Consider the following 20,433-nt stretch of genomic DNA (forward strand, 5'->3'; position numbering starts at 1 on the left):
GGATGTTCATTATGCTGATGACACAAAACTCTGGAAATGGAGACAGGACAATTTTCACCAGTGGAGCATCTGGCCCCATGACTCTTTTTTGGTTAACCCATTATGGACTGTCTGGTTAATCAGCATTTTAATTTGAATGAGAAAGAGTAGACATAAAATTCAGTTGGAGCAGGTTTAAGCATAATATGTTATCAGTCATTGTGTAGTATTGTAATAAGAAGTTACAAAATAACATTGTAGTAGAAGATATATATGAGTTACAGAGAAATTGGGAAATGTTCCCTTGCATGTATCAAGGTGCCTGCAGTTTCAATTTCAAGACCAGCAAAATAGTAATATTTAACAAAGGAAATTGCACAATAGCCTTAACATTGTATTGTCGGGTGTTTTTTGTAAAGCTAGCTCACACCTATTCATGCTCTTATCTGTAAACGGTTTTAAGATATGGTACTATGAGCAATGTTTCAATTCACTCAACAAAGGAGTGGCATAGTAAGGTACTTTTGAGCATCATTATTAAATTGCCATTTTGTGCAGTGTTCCCAAGTACATATTAGAGGTGCGATGTAGAGCTAAAATATATATTTTAGATAATATATTCAGATTTGGTTGAAATTTGGAACACTAAAATAACCATTCAAAATTTAAAATAAAATTGCTCAACTAGCTAGATAAGTTGTCTAAATGTGTCCACTGGGGTAGAGTGTAGATATGTTTGATATTTAGATATGCCTGAAATTTAAATAGATGAAATTCAGATCAGCAAAAATAAGTCAAAATGAAATACTGTAAACATACTGTGACATTTTATCTAACCAAAATTCTGACTCCTTGCCCAGCTTTATTGTTAAGAAACAATAAACAACAAATTGAGAGCAAAAACAGTAACATTGCTAACGATAGTAGGGTGACCAGATGTCCCGATTTTATAGGGACAATCCTGATTTTGGGGTCTTTTTCTTATATAAGCTCCTATTATCCCCGACCCTCTGTCCCGATTTTTCACATTTGTTATCTGGTCACCCTAAATGATAGTGTCCTTTTATATTCTTGGTAGTGATAGGTACTCTTTCGAGTGTGTGTCTGAAATTCCTTCTGTTTCACTCTCTCTACACTGGTATCCATCACTGTGAGATGTGACAGAGGGCAGCTCACCATACTGGAGTTGCCCACTAAAGTTATATATCCTGATAGTCATTGTGAAACTGTTTCTAACGGAAGTTGATTACAGAAATGATTGCAATGGAGTTTGCACTTCTAAAGACAAACAGAGGATGATCTGGTCTCTTGGTAGCAAATATGTACCCAGAAAACACTTGTTAAGTGTCAGTGACACAAAAAAAGGTACAATGGCACTATTTTACAAACAAAGAACTTCTTTACAAAGCTGTGGCTGGAATTAGGGTGCCACCTGGCTATAGACATCTGGACATACCAGAATCGTATGTATATGTTTAACAGTACATTAAGTCTCTTTCAAATCTGATGCATATGAAATTCTCTAGAAACTGCCCTTTCTAGATACAGTCTTACTCTGTGTTTCATACAGCATTCTGGATTAAATGAACAGAGATGTTGTATTGACTTGAATTGATGGGGAGGAAGGTAGAGAATTGTTTTACTGATTTTTGTTATTACTTGTAGGGTTGCCAACTTTCTACTCGCACAAAACTGAACACTCTTGCCCTGCCCCCTGCCCCGCCCCTCCTCCGAGGCACCACCCATGCCGTGCCACTTCTCTGAGGCCCTGCCCCCTGCTCAATCCATGCCCCCTCCCTTCGTCGCTCACTCTCCCTCACTCACTCATTTTCGCAAGGCTGGCTCAGGGGGTTGGGGTGCAGGAGGGGGTGAGAGCTCAAGCTGGGGGTGTGGGCTCTGGGGTGGGACCAGAAATGAGGAGTCCAGAGTGCAGGAGGGGGCTCTGGGCTGAGGCAGTGGGTTGGGATGTGAGAGGAGGTGAGGGCTCCAGCTGGGGGTGAGGGCTCTGGGCTGGGGCCAGGGATGAGGGGTTTGGGGTGCAGGTGGGGGCTCTGGGCTGGGGCTGAGGGGTTTGAAGGGCAGGAGGGGGAATCAGGGCTGGGGCAGGGGGTTGGTGGGTGAGGGCTCTGGCTGGGGGTGTGGGCTCTGGGGTGGGGATGGGGATGAGGGGTTTGGGGTTCAGGAGGGTGCTTTGGGCTGGGATTGAGAGGTTCAGAGGGTGGGAGGGGGATTGGGGCAGGGGGTTGGGGCCCGGACAGGGGTCAGGGGGTGCAGGCTCCGGGCGGCGCTTACCTCAAGCAGCTCCTGGGAAACAGCGGCATGTCCCCCCTCCGGTTCCTATGCAGAAGTGTGGCCAGGCGGCTTTGCGCACTGCCCCATCCACAGGCGCCGCCCCTGCAGCTCCCATTGGCCATGGTTCCTGGCCAATGGGAGATGCAGGGGTGGGACTTGGGTGGGTGGGGCAGCGTGTGGAGCCCCCTGGCTGCCTCTATGCGTAGGAGTCGGAGGGGGAAAATGCCGTCTACTTCTCGGGAACTGTGCGGTGTGGAGGCTAGCAGGGAGCCTGCCAGCGCCGTGCCGCCAACCGGACAGTCAACAGCCCGGTCAGCGCCGGGCTCCCTTTTCGACCGGGTGTTCCAGTAGAAAACCGAACACCTGGTCACCCTAATTACTGACAATGTTTACAACATAAAGCATTGTGCACTTATCCACTACTGTGCCCACTGGTTGAACTTTACTGTGCACTTTTTCATTAAAGTGTACTGGCACTTGCAGAATATATAGGAATAAAAGAGTCTTCTTAAAGGACACTTTATAAAGGATGTTTTAATTTCTAAGATCATTAGACAGGGACTTCTTATTGATGTCTGGACAATGCCTAGCACATTGTTACTAGTGGAAACAAAAGGTTAAATAATAGCTTTTTGGACTATTGTGCTGCATATGCTCATGGCTACTTTGGAGGTTTTCTCGTAACACTAAGTCTGAGGCTGCTGGTGACAAATCAGCCACTATCGCTGTTCTTGTCTCTCTGAGGACATAATCCCTTTGTTTGTGTGCAGCCCAAATAGCCAAACTCCATCCTGGCTAGTCCTGTGGAAGCTGGGGCAAGGGGCAGGGCAGGGAAAGGAATCCTTTCCAAACTCTGGAGTGATAATAGAGCTGCTTTCCAGCCACTTTCTCACCGCACACCCACCACATTGCACAGTGTGAGGAATGGCTGGATGAATCTGCACGTTCATGTATGCATCAGCTCTTTTTCTAATCTAGGCCTGATCTACACTACAAAGTTTTGCTGGTAGCTGTGTCAACTAGGTGTGTGAAAAAATTGCACCCCCTAAATGGCATAGCTATCCTGGCAGAACTGCTGGTGTAGATGCAACTAGGCTGATAGTAGTGTGTTTCTGTTAGCATAGCTAATATCGGTCACGGAGGTGGTGTAGTTATGCCAGCAGAACTTCTGACAGTGTATGCTGAGTCTCCACTAGGAAGGTCTGTTGGTATAGCTATACCAGCCAAGGCTCTATAGTGTAGACAAGCTTCTAGACCTTTACTGTGCTTTTCATCAGAGTATATGAGCACCCTTCAACCCCCATATAACAGTGTAGACAGAATCCCTTCAGAGCTACGTTCATGGATGTCAGACAGTTCCCACCTGCTGGGTGGGCTCCTGGTATCTTGGCAACTTGTGCAGCAATACCCACAAAGGGACATCCTTGGTGGCAGGGGAGGGCACAGAACTTAATGAATGAAAAATCTGGAAAACATTCTACTTACATTAAAAACAATTTTGTTGCTATACTACATTTTCTCTGTCTCTGCTCTTCTTTGTTGCTGAGGTTATTTTAAAAATAGCATCACTTTTCCCCCTCAAGTTCTAATGTAGGGTTCTAAAGTACAAGAATAAGTTGAAGGGAGGTAAGGGTTTTGGTCTGATGATCTGTTTCCCTTGTGTTGCCTCAATCATGCTGCTCTTCCTATAGTAGGAGATATCACTAGTTAAAGGAAGGTTAGTAGACAGTATTAATTATAGAGATGGTGGTCAGAATACGCTGGAGTGAATGCCTCATGAGAAATCAATTTTTTATCACAGGGAAACAGATGAAGTTGGGGTTTTTATTATTGTTTTTGGAGCTGGCAATTTAAATTATTGCATATTTTGAGGATGTGGGGCTTGTTAATGCTGCAGTTCTCTTAATCTCTCTGTGGTTCCACTTGGGAGAAACTAGGGTCACCTAAGGACTGGGCTGAAGGCATTCTGTAGTTGTTCCAGGCTAAAGGAAGAGGAGAGCATTTCCAAGGCAGTTTAGTAAAATGCAATTTGTGTGGCATTCCATCAGAGTAATTTATTCCTACTTGAGTTAATGATAGACAGGATAGTGAAATCGAATGGATTTGAATGCTTGCACTTTTTGTTATCAAAAACATGCAGGAAGCTGTCAATCTTTCAGGAACTACTGAAACATTGCAAGGGAATCTAGGGTTGCCAGTTGCCCGGACAAAGAGGGGACCTGACAGTGTCCAGTCACTGTGGGCAAGGGAGGTGGGGATAGGGTGGCCAGGTGCCCAGTTTTCAATTGGAAGGTCTGGTCGAAAAGGGGACCTGACAATGTCTGGTCAGATTTACTGATCAGACATGCAAAGTCCAATTACTGCGGGTGGGGGAGGCATGGAGGCACAGGGTCATCACCCGCACCTGCCCCTACTCAGCCAGGGCTGCCTTCTACCTGCATTGGGCAGCTGCAGCTCCCAGCCCAGGCTCCAAAGGCGAGTCCCTCCCAATACAGGCAGGGGAAAGAGGAGAACAGCAGTGAGCAATGGGGACAAGGGGAAAAGGCGTTAACGGGGTGGGGCCTCGGGGGGAAAAAAGGTCGGGGAGTTCCGGCACTTATGCTGGAGTGTCCAGTTTTTAACTATTACAAAATTGGCAACCGTAGAATCAGCCCTTGTATGTATAATAAATTGTTGAGGTTTCTTAATTTCATATCTGTTTCTGGGATCAGAGTAGGAAGCTTATTAAATAGAAAATGTCAAGAGACGGGCAAGTGATCTCTAGTAACTTGGAAAGCTGTGAATGAATTGAAATAAGTCTTCTAACTCAGGGTATGTCTACACTACGAGAGTAGTTCGATTGTACTTAAATTGAATATGTGGAATTGATATTACAAAGTCGAACATGTGTATCCACACTAAGGACAGTAATTCGACTTTGTGAGTCCACACTAATGGGGCAAGCGTCGACATTGGAAGCGGTGCACTGTGGGCAGCTATCCCACAGTTCCTGCAGTCCCCGCTGCCCATTGGAATTCTGGGTCGAGCCCCCAATGCCTGCTGGAGAAAAGAATGTGTCAAGGGTGGTTTTGGGTAACTGTCATCATCCAACCGTCACTCCCGCCCTCCCTCCCTGAAAGCGCCGGCGGGCAATCAGTTCGCGCACTTTTCTGGTGAGTGACAGTGCGGACACCACAGCACTGCGAGCATGGAGCCCGCTGCGACCATCGCTGCAGTTATGGCCGTTGTCAACACCCCGCACCTTATCATCCACCTTTTCCAAAGGCAGATGCTGAAAAATCGGGCGAGGAGGCTATGGCAGCGTGGTGAGGACATGAAGTCTGAGAGTGGCACAGACCTCTCACAAAGCACAGGATCCCGCGCCGTGAACATCATGGTGGCAATGGGTCATGTTGATGCTGTGGAACGGCGATTCTGGGCCCGGGAAACAAGCATGGACTGGTGGGACCGCATAGTGCTGCAGGTCTGGGATGAATCACAGTGGTTGCAAAACTTTCGTATGCGGAAGGGAACTTTCCTGGAACTTTGTGAGTTGCTGTCCCCTGCCCTGAAGCGCAAGGACACCCGGATGCGAGCAGCCCTGACTGTCCAGAAGCGAGTGGCCATAGCCCTCTGGAAGCTTGCAACGCCAGACAGCTACCGGTCAGTCGCGAATCACTTTGGCGTCGGCAAATCTACCGTGGGGGTTGCTGTGATGCAAGTAGCCAACGCAATCTCTGAGCTACTGCTGTCAAAGGTAGTGACCCTTAGAAACGTCCAGGTCATCATAGATGGCTTCGCCGCGATGGGATTCCCAAACTGCGGTAGGGCTATAGATGGAACTCACATTCCTATCCTGGGACCGGACCACCAGGCCAGCCAGTACATTAACCGAAAGGCCTACTTTTCAATGGTGCTGCAAGCACTGGTGGACCATAGGGGATGTTTTACAAACATCAACGTAGGATGGCTGGGCAAGGTTCATGAAGCTCGTGTTTTCAGGAACTCTGGTCTGTTTAGACAGCTGCAGGAAGGTATTTACTTCCCGGACCAGAAAATAACTATTGGGGATGTGGAGATGCCTATAGTGATCCTCGGGGACCCAGCCTACCCGCTAATGCCCTGGCTCATGAAGCCCTATACAGGCGCCCTGGACACTGAAAAAGAACTCTTCAACTACCGTCTGAGCAAGCGCAGAATGGTGGTGGAGTGTGCTTTTGGATGTCTCAAGGGGAGATGGAGAAGCTTACTGACTCGCTCTGATCTCAGCGAAACCAATATCCCCATTGTTGGGACTTTGGGTGAGGGGGGTATGGGAGTTTGTGGTGGGGGAGGGCGGTTAGAGAGAGACTGCAGCAGGTCTCTGTCCTCCTGCCTCCGGTCCTGCAGAACATCCACAAGGTGCTGGAGCATGTCCGTTTGCTCCCTCATTAGTCCAAGCAGCGTTTGAGTCGCCTGCTGGTCTTCCTGCCACCACCTCTCCTCCTATTTGCTGTGTGCTCGCTGGTATTGCGACATGTTCTCCCTCCACTGGGTCTGCTGGGCCGCATCTGCTCGGGAGCAGCCCATAAGTTCTGAGAACATGTTGTCCCGTGTCCTTTTCTTTCTCCACCTAATCTGTGCCAGCCTCTGCGAGAGGGATGCCAGGGTAGGTCGGGAGACAGTCGCAGCTGTGGGATGGGAAAAAGGGAGTGAATTCCTCACAAAGATAATTTTATGTGAACAATGAACATAGTCTTTCTTTGTGAACAAGACCATGCACAGCACCTATCACGTACGCACTCAGGACAAGGTCAAATTTTCGGCCTTCGCATTCAGTGCCTGGGGTCTTGCAGTGAAGATCAGACAAGCGGGGCAGGACAGCGGAATTCGGGTAGCAGGCTGACATGGTAAGCCGTAGACTTTTGGCTGCTTAAAACTTAAATTAGAGCAGTGCCCTCCTTTCACGTTCAAAGCAATGCTCCTATCGTTGGGTAATTCCTGCTGCCGGCAATCCAGCAAGCACGAACTTTGCCCCTGTCCCACCCCATCACGGCTGTCCCCGGGAAAGGTCCCTGTATGCTGCGCCTCTCCCGCCTCCACCGCATGACAGTAAACCGCCGGTGACAGTTCTGTAAAGGAACAGGCAAGCAGTCCCAATAGTAACATTCCCCTAATTCTAAGCAGGTCACCATGAGCGACATCACTCTGCTGAGGATTTCTGAGACCGAGAAAGAACGCATGCTGCGTGAAAGCCAGCAAAAACCAGGGCCGTATGCCGCCATGCTCTGCAAGGCAATGATCCCAGAGTACTTGATGATAGCCTGGCGAGGAAAAGTGTCCTACTACGGAGGACACAATAAGGCCGCTCTCCCCAGGAACCTCATGCAAAGGCTTTCCAATTACCGCCAGGAGAGCTTCGTGGAGATGTCCCATGAGGATTTCAGCTCTATCCCCAGACATAGAGACCTTCTTTTCCAGTAGCTGCACTGGCAAGGACTAAAAGGTAGAGCGCCTAGGGCAAACTAAACATGATAAACCGGACATTGTTAAATTCTTTTGTAGTAGTTGCACTACCAAGGACTAAAACGTTAAGCGCCTAGGGCAAACAAATCATGAAAAACCCATTCTTAATCTTCCTGTTCTGTTCAAAATAAATGTTTACATGTTTACATGTTTAAAACACTTACCGACTGATCCTTCCCCTGATTCAGGGTCTGGGTTAACGCCTGGGGACGGTTGGTAGGGGATCTCTGTGAGGGTGATGAAGAGATCCTGGCTGTCTGGGAAATCAGCGTTGTAAGCGCTGTCGACTACCTCGTCCTCCTCCTCACCTTCCTCATCTTCCCTGTCCGCTAACATCTCCGAGGAAGCAGCCGTCGACAATATCCCATCCTCAGAGTCCACGGTCAGTGGTGGGGTAGTGGTGGCGGCCGCACCTAGAATGGAATGCAGTGCCTCGTAGAAACGGCATGTCTGGGGCTGGGATCCGAAGCGTCCGTTTGACTCTTTGGTCTTCTGGTATGCTTGTCTCAGCTCCTTGATTTTCACGCGGCACTGCGTTGCATCCCGGCTGTATCCTCTCTCTGTCTCTCGTAGATCTTTGCATTCCGTCTTTTCGATCGCAGCTCCGAAAGCACGGACTCATCGCCCCACACAGCGATCAGATCCAAGACTTCCCGATCAGTCCATGCTGGGGCCCTCTTTCTATTCTGAGATTGCATGGTCACCTCTGCTGGAGAACTCTGCATCGTTGCCAGTGCTGCTGAGCTCGCCACGATGTCCAAACAGGAAATGAGATTCAAACTGCCCAGACAGGAAAAGGAATTCAAATTTTCCCAGGGCTTTTCCTGTGTGGCTGGTCAGAGCATCCGAGCTCGGACTGCTGTCCAGAGCGTCAACAGAGTGGTGCACTGTGGGATAGCCCCCGGAGCTATTAGCGTCGATTTCCATCCACACCTACATGGCCATGTCGAATTTAGCGCTACTCCCCTTGTCGGGGAGGAGTACAGAAATCGAATTTAAGAGACCTCTGTGTCGAACTAAATAGCTTTGTTGTGTGGACGGGTGCAGGGTTAATTCGATTTAACACTACTAAATTCGACATAACCTCCTAGTGTAGACCAGGCCTCAGTCAGCAATAGTGAGTTGGAAGAGTAAACTAGAAAGCATCTAGTAGGACTTTCCCAAACCTTGCCAACATTTGACTCACAATTCGTGCAGACGTGAGTATATTCTACACTTGTATAAAGTAAACTGGTCACTGCCAAAACATTGGATATTGCTCTTTACTCTGATAAACTGCTGTAACTCAGCTGCAGTTACTCTGACTTACTGTGACTGCTTCTGGGCGAGAATTTAGCCCTCTTTCAGCAGGAAGTCATACACTAAGCCAAAAATAACTCATTTTGTAGAACCACTGCTAGAGGAGTTGCAATTATTTTTGGTTTTGTTTTCGCCTGTAGTATCATCACTGAAGTAAATAACCTGTGTTAATTATTAAATTGCTCCAGATGTTTTAGCCTATGTGAAGGAAACCTTGGCCCCAGATAGAAGAAAGTAGGACAAATCGTCTTTATTAAATGATGTTAACCGCAGGGAATAAGTCACATATGTTCAGACTAGCATAGATGAAATATGAATAAAACTGGAATTGAAGATTATAAGGGGGGAGGGATAGCTCAGTGGTTTGAGCATTGGCCTGCTAAACCCAGGGTTGTGAGTTCAGTCTTTGAGGGGGCCACTTAGGTATCTGAGGCAAAAAATCAGTACTTGGTCCTGCTAGTGAAGGCAGGGGGCTGGACTTGATGACCTTTCAAGGTTCCTTTCAGGTCTATGAGATAGGTAATATATCTCCATATATATATAAAATACTCTAATTTAGTGCCATCTTTCTAAATATCTCTTGTCTAGTTAGTCTTCTCTCTTTCAGAATCTCTGTTGGAAGTATACATTGATTTAATTTAAAGGGATATTCTCAATTTAAAATCTAGTAAATTCAAAACATGAGTTAAAAGTAGTCATAAAAAGGAGAGGTTCTATACCTGCCTTAGAGTTCCCTGAGAATATTGGTAGGTATTCAGCCACATTTTCCTATTTTAATTTTTTTTAATTCTTCCCTATCAAGTGCTGTTAAATACACAAAGTAAACATACAGGGAAAAAATAGAAATATTTTTCTCTAATCTCTTTCAGTTATAGTAACCTTAAGTTATACCAATGGTAGGGAAAACATTTTCAATCAGAATGGTAATTATAAGCAAAGTCCTATTATCTCTCTGCAATAAAACAGTCAACACAGTATTCTCTATATTAGTTAATTTGACGTGAAATTAACGTTCTGCTGCTGCTATGTTTTTATTTTTCAATGTGCTACAAAATTTATTATGGAAAATGCAGAACTGTGTTGTACAAGTTGTGGAGAAGCTGGAGGTTGGAAGATCGAGCGAGAACAATTCAGATGTTTGGTATTTAAGAAGGGGAGGTGATTTGGAATTGTGTTAAAAACACATTACCCAGATGTCACAGCTGATCAATTTAGTAAAAACATAGTTAAGAATGGTTTCAGAGTAGCAGCCGTGTTAGTCTGTATCCGCAAAAAGAACAGGAGTACTTGTGGCACCTTAAAGACTAACAAATTTATTAGAGCATAAGCTTTCGTGGACTACAGCCCACTTCTTCGGAATGTTGACATTTAAACTGCCATAGTTAGTTTCAAACTTAACACCCTTTGTGATTGGGGAAGTTCATACTTCTTTTAGAGCTACTGTTGCAGGCCGTTTAAAACTCAGGTGGACATCACTGCATTGATCTGTGTTTTTGGAAGATCATCTTCACAATCACAAGGAGTAAAAACATTTTTTTGAATGGAAGCTTAGATTCCGGAACATAGTTTTGAGGCTAGAGGTGGATTCTGTGGTTCCTTCTAGCCTGAGAACGAAGCTTAGTAGGCAGGGTGAAAAATAACTCTGCTGTCATGCACTTGATACAATTTAAAGGAATGAGACACTGTGTATTGTGTCCTGTAATTAATCATACTATTATCAATAAACTTTCCATTAATTTTTTAAAATAAAACTTATTACTAAGTTTGGTCAAAAAGCAAAAATAAATACATAAATCAGTGAATATATTTAACTAGTTCCACTGGAATTGTTATTCTAGTAATATATTTGCTGAATAGCATGTGACTAGCTATGGTCAGATACCATAAAAATATGGATCAGATTATTTAATTTCAGTAAAATTAAATTATGTATGTGCCAAGTATTACTTGATCAGCATCTCTCTTGAATTTATCTTCTTTCTCTTCCTGTTTTCTCTCCACCTTTTTCTTTCCTGTCGTTGTCACTGTGCCAAACCATGGCAGATCTCTGGGCCTTGCCGTTCAGTTTCACACTGGAGGAGAAACAATGCTGTGTACTGTGGGTATTTTCTTAGAGTAACTCGTTTATTTACACGTGTATTTATATATACGAGTCTTTGGACAGAAGTAGACACAAATGGCACATAAATAATACCCTCTTCCAGAAATATCAAGCAGCCATTTTGAAAAACTCTAGTGAGAGCAATTTAAGGCAGAATAAACAGTTCTGCTGCTTGCAACAACTCCCCCAAATAAACTTAATTATAAAATTAACAATATTAGTGTTTCTTCAAAATTGCTTGCTTGTCTGGTATACACCTAAAACTTAGGTCGACCGAGCTATGTCACTCATAACTGTGAAAAATTTCACAACCTGTGCAATATAATTATGTCGACCTAATCCCCCCACTGTAGATGCAGCTAAGTCAATGGAAGAATACTTCTGTTGACCTAGCTATTAGCTCTTGAGGGAGTGGATTAACTACAGTGATAGAAGACTGGAGTGTGTAGTGTCTACACCGTTGGTGTAGTTGTCCGCATTGCAGCGATGTAGCTGCTATGGCACTGTAGTGCTTCTAGTGTAGACATACCCTCGGGTTATATCTACACTGTAATCGTGTGGTGTGATTGTAGTGTAGACATACCCTTAAAAGAACTTGTTAAATTTCATGTAACAGCACCATCTGGTGACTCCTACTACAACTCCTGATGACTCCTTCTTATGACACTATAATGGGTCATACTGTATTGCTTCCTGAGTTGTTTTCTTTTGTCTTTCCCTCTCCCTCTTATCTTTATCAGCTGTTCCCTACATTTGACCAGATTTTCAATTGAGATTTGACCCTTTGTCCTGGTCGTATAGTGTAAAGGGGCTGTAACCTGAACACAGATTCCCAGCAGAAAATCCCCCCTGGTATATGGGGAAATTCCCTGTTGGCCATAAGGTGTTGGATCTGGCCCTGTTCCAGCCAGACCGTGCTCCCTCTGGTTGGGAGGGTGTTGGGAGTGGAAAGGGGGCATGGTGGAGCTCCGCTATGCTATGCCCATCCTCTGCTGCTCTAGGGTTTATTAAGAAGCCTACATCATTGGTGTAATTTTAGAGCTGTATGGAAGTAGCTCTAAAAGCCATCAGGGTTGTGGTTGGCTCTCAGGTTCAGGGTGTTGTAACCAACTCCATGACATACCATTCTCCCCACTGCACCAAGAGAAGCTTTGATGCCATTAAACAACATAGTGGACTGTGTTTGCAGATGTGTGCATATTTAAAGCAAAATGCAGCCTTGGTTTTGGGGAAAGATCCACTTCTTTCTTGAGGTTTAGACAGCTATGTGGATTTTTAGCAGTATTAATACTGATTGGAAATACAAATGTAGCATACTCTAATGTTACAGGCTACCTCTGTTGTTTTGGTTGTATGGCCTATGGGTACGTGATAAAGAGAAGTTTACACCATGTTCACTGGAAAAAGGTGACATAGTCACAGAAAGTTTTCTTACTGGGAGAATAGTTTAAATTGTATGTACTACTTTTGTACCACATGTAAAACTTCAAAGTGGGCCTGTCGTGTTTGATCTTTGAGTCTCTACCATGTCTTTATAATTATGCTTACTTTTGCAGTATTTATTAGACTTTTTTCTGTATGTCCAAGATATAATTAACTATATCAGTGAATTTAACAGAATATTTTAGCCAGTGCAGAGCTTTGGTCTAATTAAAATGAGTCCACATTCCAATATGATTCTGCCATGGTTTGTGTCAACATGTTGAACTGTTGCATTGTCTTCTCATTGTAGTAAATAAATAATTACTTTTTTTTAATTTTTAAACTGAAGACAAAACAGAACCTTTATGACATGAAATACGGACTAATAATAAATCGATTAGAAATATAATAAGTTTTGTTACAAATTCATGTAGCAAGTAATCAGATTCCAATAAAATCCCCTTTTGTTTCACAACATTTGATACTGCCAAATATAAGATTATTTTTATTCTCGGCGATAATCAGGGCACTGGATCACAACTCTCATTTTCATCTTAACTAACTTTCCATGACATGTTTACATATTGCTCTTTAGGCCCTTTTTAGCCTACTCATTTAAAAACAAACAAAAATCCAAGTGGGGTCCACAAGGATTTTTGTTTGTTTTTAAGTGTGTTATTGAAATATCACTTAGAGGCAGGGTGCACATTACATGCTTCGTTATATCAGAAAACCTTGCTTTAGCTTTTACCAAAATGTGGGAAGTATTTTTTAAAAAAATAGTAATAAAGAAGAAGTTATAGGCATTTTTAGACATGTCATTTATATTTATGGAAAGACTTCCCACATGTTCAGACTTAAATGTGCACAGCCTGAACATGTATTACTCTGCATTGTAATAGCAGCAAGGAAATAGTGATGTAGATATGTAAAGCAGCTATGCACCCGCCATCCCTGGTACCTATTATGTATGCCAGGACAGGCATTAGATATGGGCTGAATAGGTGAATGCCCAAGGATGCTGCCCATCCTAAAAGGATACTGGCATTTTATTGGAATGTTGCCAGCAGACAAGCTGTGAACCTCTCTTCCCTAGATGTACGTTTGTCTACCCAGTTTTTTTTTTCTAAAGGGGTGTCTCTTTTTCTGGTGAGATATGTGCAGGAGGTTTCAAATATGCTCCCAAATCCTGCATGCTGGCTGTTGCAGGAACTTCCTTCCAGGGAGTGCAGAGGATTCTGGAATAAATTTACTTCTCCCAGTTTTCACCTATAAATGAAGGAAAGGGATTGTGTTTCTTTGGGATATTCATAGAGAATATTCAGCAAGGATTCACCTTAATGGAAATAAAACCAGAGTACAAGCTTATTTATGTGGCTGTATATATGGTAGTATTTACAAACAGAAGTTCAGATTGGTAACTTTTGGATGCCTGACTAATCTTTCACTGTGATCACTAAATAAAAATATAGATCTCTCTCACTGGAAGCCCAGAAAATCCAGCTAGTAGGGCAGACTTCATATCAGGAGGATCTTGGATTCTGAAAATGAGTTGCGTGAAGGCAACAGCTATTGAATATTTCCAGCCAAGAATATATAATACTTAAAACATAGACACTGCAGTGATTGGCACGTATAAGTGCATAAAGAGCTCTTATTTGATCATAGGCTGAAAATAGGTCTAAAATAGACGTGGCATTTTTTGTAGGCAGTGTTGTAGCTGTGTCGGTCCCAGGATATTTGAGAGACGAGGCTCTCACAAACAGAAGTTGATCCAGTAAAAGTTATTACCTCACCCACCTGGTCTCTCTTGGCATTTTTATTATACAATTGTCTGAATTTCTTGTTCCCAGGTACTGTACTTTGATGTATAAAGTAGGGGGGGAAAATCTGTGTATACCCGCTGTAATGTAAGTACTATACATGGCCATGCATTTGGTTGGCAACTACATTTATTGCAGGAAAAAGTCAATGTCCTCTTCAGAGGTGCAGCTTAACAGGAGAAAAAAAGAATTATTTTCTGCACTGAGCCCAAAGCAATTAACATTTGAATGAAGTAAATGTTAAAACAAAAAAGAGAACTCGAAACAGTTCTTAATATATTAAATGTGGTTCACTTAGTAAGGGCAGTCCAACCTTTTCAATGATATCAGTTGAATGCTAGTTTTGGGGCACCTTCCCAGGCCAAGTGCAGAAATCTAATTCCAGATTCTAGAATGAGATAATTTTTGTAGGATTTAGCCACTAATGCCTAAATGGCGTTAAGAAGTAATAACATTAAATTAAGTAAGGCTGTGTCTACACTACAAAATTAAGTCAATCTAACTTATGTTGGCATACAGCTGCCTCAGTAATTACATTGTGTGTGTATGTTTACACTATGCTCCTTGTGTCAGTGGTGCTCATCCTCACCAGGAGTGCTTGTATCGATTGTATTGTCAGTGTGGGTCATTGTGGAAGGCTCCTGAAAGTAACAGTCAACATTAGCACTTACACTGCATCGACTTAACTGCATCAACCATGACTCTATGTCGCTCATAGAGGTGAAGTTATTAAGTCGGCATGGCAGGGCAGTAACATCAATTGGAGCAAAATTTAAGTGTAGAAAACTCCATAGTTAGGTTGACGTAAGCTGCCTTTTGTTGACCTAACTGTAGTGTAGACCAGACCCAAGATACTAGCTCACTTGTTACTTGAACTTCAATGTCACATGAAGCCGGGGTGCCTCCAGATAATTTTCAAAGGGCGTGCATGCCCCATGCCCTCCTGACTTAGAGGAAACTCTGGCAGCAGCCTCACTGTAGCCAGCACAGGTGCTCAGATCTTTGGCGTGCAGTGGTAAAGCTCCTCCCTTGCCACGGGGAAAGGGGTGCCAGCTGGCCTGATCATAGGGGAGGCAGGAGGTAACAGGCTGGGGCACCCGCATACCCTGCCCAATAGAGAAGCCCCTGCCAAAGTTCTGGTGCTGCAGGTTGGATTGCAGGGGACTAGAGGCCCTGGCACTTGCCTGAGCCTCCTGCCCTGGGCAGGGTAGCTGTGAAAACAGGGGCTGCAGCCCAGAGGTCATGACTTTTCATGGGGAATGAGGATTAGAGTGCCCCCGGGGCTACACATTACTGCTCCCTCCCTCCCTCCCACCCCCCACCCCCGCACTCTCCAGGCTGTCCCAGTGCACATGTCCCAGTGCAGCTGAAAATTTTTCGGGTGCTGGACAATACCAGATCATATTCACCAGGATTTGGACTTATACCTGGAGCTGATACTGTGAAGCAATATTGGGTTAGATCGGGCTGGTGAATTGACAGAGATACTTCAGATGATACATATTTTCAAGGTCATTTCTTACTAGCTCTGATTGGCTGGCTTGATGAAAGTAGGCAGGGGGAAGGGGCAAAAGGCAGTCATGTGTGTAAGGGGTAATGGATAGGAGAAGGAGTGCTGTGGTGATTGCAGAAGGGGAATTATGAGTGGGGGGAGGGGGTAGTGGTAGGAGAAGGGGGGCAGTTAGGAGTAGAGGAGGAAGCAAGTCAGAAGGTGGTGGAGCAGGCGGTGGGTAAGGTCAGAGGGGAGAAAGGCAGTTTTCTGCAACTGGGCTTGGCTCAGCCCAGCAACTCAGAGGATGCCAGCAGAGGAGCTGGCTAAGAGATGTCCCTGGCACATAGCTCCGTGCTGCCTCCAGGACTGTCTGCATTGTCTCTGTCAGCTCACAGAGACAGGTTCCAGAGTAGCAGCCATGTTAGTCTGTATCCGCAAAAAGAACAGGAGTACTTGTGGCACCTTAGAGACTAACAAATTTATTAGAGCATAAGCTTTTGTGGGCTGTAGTCCATGAAAGCTTATGCTCTAATAAATTTGTTAGTCTCTAGAGACAGGTTCCACTCCCCCCCGCAGATCCCCATCATCACATTATGGATGAGTCACCCAGCATTACAGCGAGCCTGGGCAGAGTTGCCTGCAAAGGCAGCACCTTCCAAGCTGGAGCTAACTCCATAGTAGCCCAAGTGAGTGCTGGTGCTGATGGCCTGGGATCCCCTGCCCTACCGGAGTGTGCTCCTCCCACTTGCCGTACCTGAGCCAGCCTGGGCTCCGTTGCTGAGTGGAGTGAGGAGCAGATGGGCTGCCTGCACAACAGACTGAGCAGAGTGACAATGATTCTTTACTAAAATGATCTCAGCACTTTGGTCATTGACAGTCTGCCATAAATTAGGGGCCCACCCAGGTTTCCACTCCTAGCTACACCACTGGTCTATATGTAGTTACATGGGGCAAAATAGAATACACAATAATGTTACAGGAGATTCTCAGGCAGTTTCTTAGGATGTCAGTTCCATATGTCGGTACCAAGAGTCTTAAGTGAGATGCTGTTAGCTGATGCACTGTTCAATTATGTATGATTTTTGACTGATGATAACATGAGAATAAATTAAGATGCAACTTAAAGATGGTGTTGAGATAAAGTGCCGGGAATTTGGAATACAACAGATATATTGGCAATAGCTTTACAGTAATCAATTTTTTACATATGAAATGCCTTTAAAAGATCCATTTAGCTGCCAGTGTAGATGGTTGTGATTACTGTAGGAAGTATTGTGAAATATACACAGTATTATGTCCGCTCATATCTTTCCTTCTCCGCAATACCAATCAGATGTTTAGTGGTAAAGGAAGTTCTTTCATTCTTAACCATATTTCTTAAATGACTTAACTCTTAGCGAAAGGTAATCACCCACTTTCAAGCAGTCATCAGTAGATAATGGTTGTTTGGTATGACTAATATATGATTTCCTGTCTTGAGTTCACCACCAAATGTTAATAAATATGCAAGCTATGTGTATTCTTCTATGAGGAACATTTTGCTTTCTCTTTATATATTTTGGGTTAAGATATGGTTTTAGGAGAGTTTATTGAAATTTTGCTTATTTTAAGTGGATTTTGCACCCTCAGGTTTCACTTTAGAACAGCGTTGCTCAAACTGGGGTCCACGGACACCTGGGGGTCCCCAAGAGTACTGCAGGGGGTCCGTGGGCCCAGCTGATCAACTCCTTCGCCTCCCTCCCAGCGCCTCCTGCATGTCAGGTAACAGCTGTTCCCCGGAGTGCAGGAGGTGCTGGGAGGGAGAGGCAGGAGCAGGGATGGGGTGTGCTCAGGGGAAGATGTCCAGGGCCGCCAGCCCCGCTGATCAACTAAGGTTGCCAACCCTCCTGGTTTCACTAGAAGTCTCCTGGAATCAGGTTCTATCTCCCGGAGGCTACTGAAGCCAAACTGGGAGATCTTAAGCACTAAAAGTCCAGTGGCGCAGCAGGGCTAAGGCAGGCTCCCTGTCTGCCCTGGCTTTGCGCTGCTCCTGGAAGCGGCTGGCATGTCCCTGCAGCCCCTTCGGGGGAGGGGAGGCCAAAGGGTCTCCGCGCCCTGCCCCCGCCCTGAGCACTGACTCCACAGCTCCCATTGGCTGGGAACTGTAGCCAATGGGAGCTATGGGGGTGGTGCCTGCGGGCAGGGACAGCATGTGGAGAACCCCTGGCCCTTCCACCTAGGAGCCGCTGCCAGAGAGATGTGCTGGTCGCTTTTGGGAGCCTCCCGAAGTAAGCACCGCCCAGCTGGAGCCCGCACCCCTCACCCCCTCCTGCACCCTGACCCCCTTCCCCAGCCCAGAGCCCTGCACCCAAACTCCTTCCCAGAACCTGCATCCCGCACCTCCTCTCACACCCAAACTCCCTGCCCCAGCCTGGTGAAAGTGAGTGAGGATGGTGGGAGCTGAGCGATGAAGGGAGGGGGGATGGAGTGAGTGGGGGGCAGGAAGAGGTGGGATGGGGGGAAGGGGTGGAATGGGGCAGGACCTGGGGCTGTGTGGGAGGGATTGGGGGTCCCCAAAAACTTTAAATCAAAATGGGGTTCTCAGGTTGCTAAAATTTGAGAACCGCTGCTTTAGAACATCACATGTTCAATATAGTGTATAATATGATGGGCTGTATTCAGGTTGCCTGGGTCCATGACTGGTATCCCTCTTAAAATCTCTTCCAAAACTGGTCTTGAGACTGCCAAAAAAAAGTCAGGCACAGTAACTACTGACATACCCATCAAGGCTGAAGGAATGCATTGACCTGTGACCTTAATTCTTAAGCAGGGGCAGCATTTGCTATTGGGTGGAGAGGCAGTTCCCCCACTCCCCAGACATTTCATAGGTCTATATTCTCCATTATGTCTTCCACTACCCCAACTGCTGCTTCAACTTTGCAGGATACAATATAATCACATATAATGTTTTATGTGCTGACTCAACTGTGTCCTTCCCCACCCCACCCCTGAATCTTTCTGAAATGATACCCCTGTTCTTAAGTTAAGACTTTGAAACATGTCATAGATTTGAAGAAACCCTTAAAGATCCCTATTATAAAGAACCCTTAAACTCCTATCATTAATATAAGAAATCCTAAAGTTCCTTAATATCTCATGTAAGATCACTGTTAGTACATAAATGTTATGTGATGTACTGTATGTGTAAACAGAAATAGGTATAACTATCCAGTCTGGAATGTAGGGCCTGCTATGATTTTTCAGCTGTTCTGTTTTCCGATGAGCACACAATTATAGTTTGTATGGGTAGCACACACAGTCAGAATTGATCTTGGAGCTAACTTTTAGATGATTTTATATTAACCAGTTATATAAGTACTATATATTGGTGGTTGTTATTTATAGATGGGCGAGACGCTAAGCACAGTCAGCTAAGCACAAGAGAGAAGCCAGGAGCTCTAAATTCTGATCCTGGCACCATCACCAACTTGAATGGCCACGGACATATCACTCACTATGTGTGAGGGAAAAAAAAGTGTAAAACAGGGATGATACTTAAGTGCCTCACAAGAGTTTTAGAGAGACAAGGTGGCTGAGGTAATTTCTTTACTTTTTTTTTTTTTTTTTTTAGTTCCAATTTCACAATAGCGTTATGAAGCTTAATTATTTAATATCTGGTCAGTGCTTTGAAGATGCAAAGTGCTGTTTAAATGCTAAGTACAGTATAGTTTATTTATTAACTTAGCCCTATATTTCCCAGGCTTCCATTTATTAGCTTATCTTCTCAGTGTTTTTTTCAGAAGAAAACAAACAATTAATGTGTGAAAATAAAATGGCCCGAAACTGTAGACATTCTATGATAAAGCACTAGGTCGATTTGATTGTGTTCTATTTCAAATGTAGCATTAGAATACATATGGTATAAAAGTACTTATTGTCATCAGTTGTTCTTCATTATAGCGTACATAAATAGGTCTTTAGGAAATCCGATGCGAGAAGGCTACCATATATCCAAAGATAATGGAGTATTAAAGACTACAGTAAAATATATTAAAATATATTCATTGTGTCTCTTGGATTCACACACATTGGTAGCGCTACAAGATTTATTAAGCAATGTAGTTAATAGGTTATTAAACTCTGTCTGCTGTACTGTCATGCCCATATAGTGCACTGACAAGCATTCATATAATCATAGATGGCTATTCGTGTGTAGGGGTGGGAGAAACGTTGATTTTTATTGGGTGTGTCAAAGGCCAAATTTTTAACTGCTATATTAAGGGGAGTTGGCATAAACAGATGGGCTGTTTCAGTGGAATCAAGATTCTTTCTTTAATTGCTGTTTACAGTAATATTAATCTTCCTGTTAACAGGCATTCTTCATAATTGCTGCGAAGCATACAACGTTGGGCTCCCAGAAGCAAAATTGTTCTCTGGTCCTTCAAGTGAGCAGTTTGGATATGCAGTTCAACAGTTTATAAATCATCAAGGCAAATGGTAAGGGTTTTGAGTTCTTTGTCCTGTGAAAAGATTAAGAGCAACTATGATGTAACTTTTTTCCT

The 20,433-nt window shown here is 44.4% G+C and overlaps 1 protein-coding gene across 3 annotated transcripts in view; it reads left to right on the plus strand.

Annotated features, from left to right (window-relative positions):
• ITGA2 (integrin subunit alpha 2) overlaps window positions 1–20,433 on the plus strand; it is a 100,272-nt gene that overhangs the window by 7,422 nt on the left and 72,417 nt on the right. For all 3 annotated transcript variants that reach the window (XR_010602161.1, XM_005282174.4, XM_065598910.1), the window contains exon 2: window positions 20,245–20,368. Coding sequence is in view for 2 of the 3 variants with exons in the window: in XM_005282174.4 (XP_005282231.1) it covers window positions 20,245–20,368 (124 nt within the window). In the remaining variant the exon portion in view is untranslated. The remainder of the gene's footprint in view (window positions 1–20,244; window positions 20,369–20,433) is intronic.

Source organism: Chrysemys picta, chromosome 6 (assembly GCF_011386835.1).
Source record: "Chrysemys picta bellii isolate R12L10 chromosome 6, ASM1138683v2, whole genome shotgun sequence".
Classification (NCBI taxonomy): domain Eukaryota; kingdom Metazoa; phylum Chordata; order Testudines; family Emydidae; genus Chrysemys; species Chrysemys picta.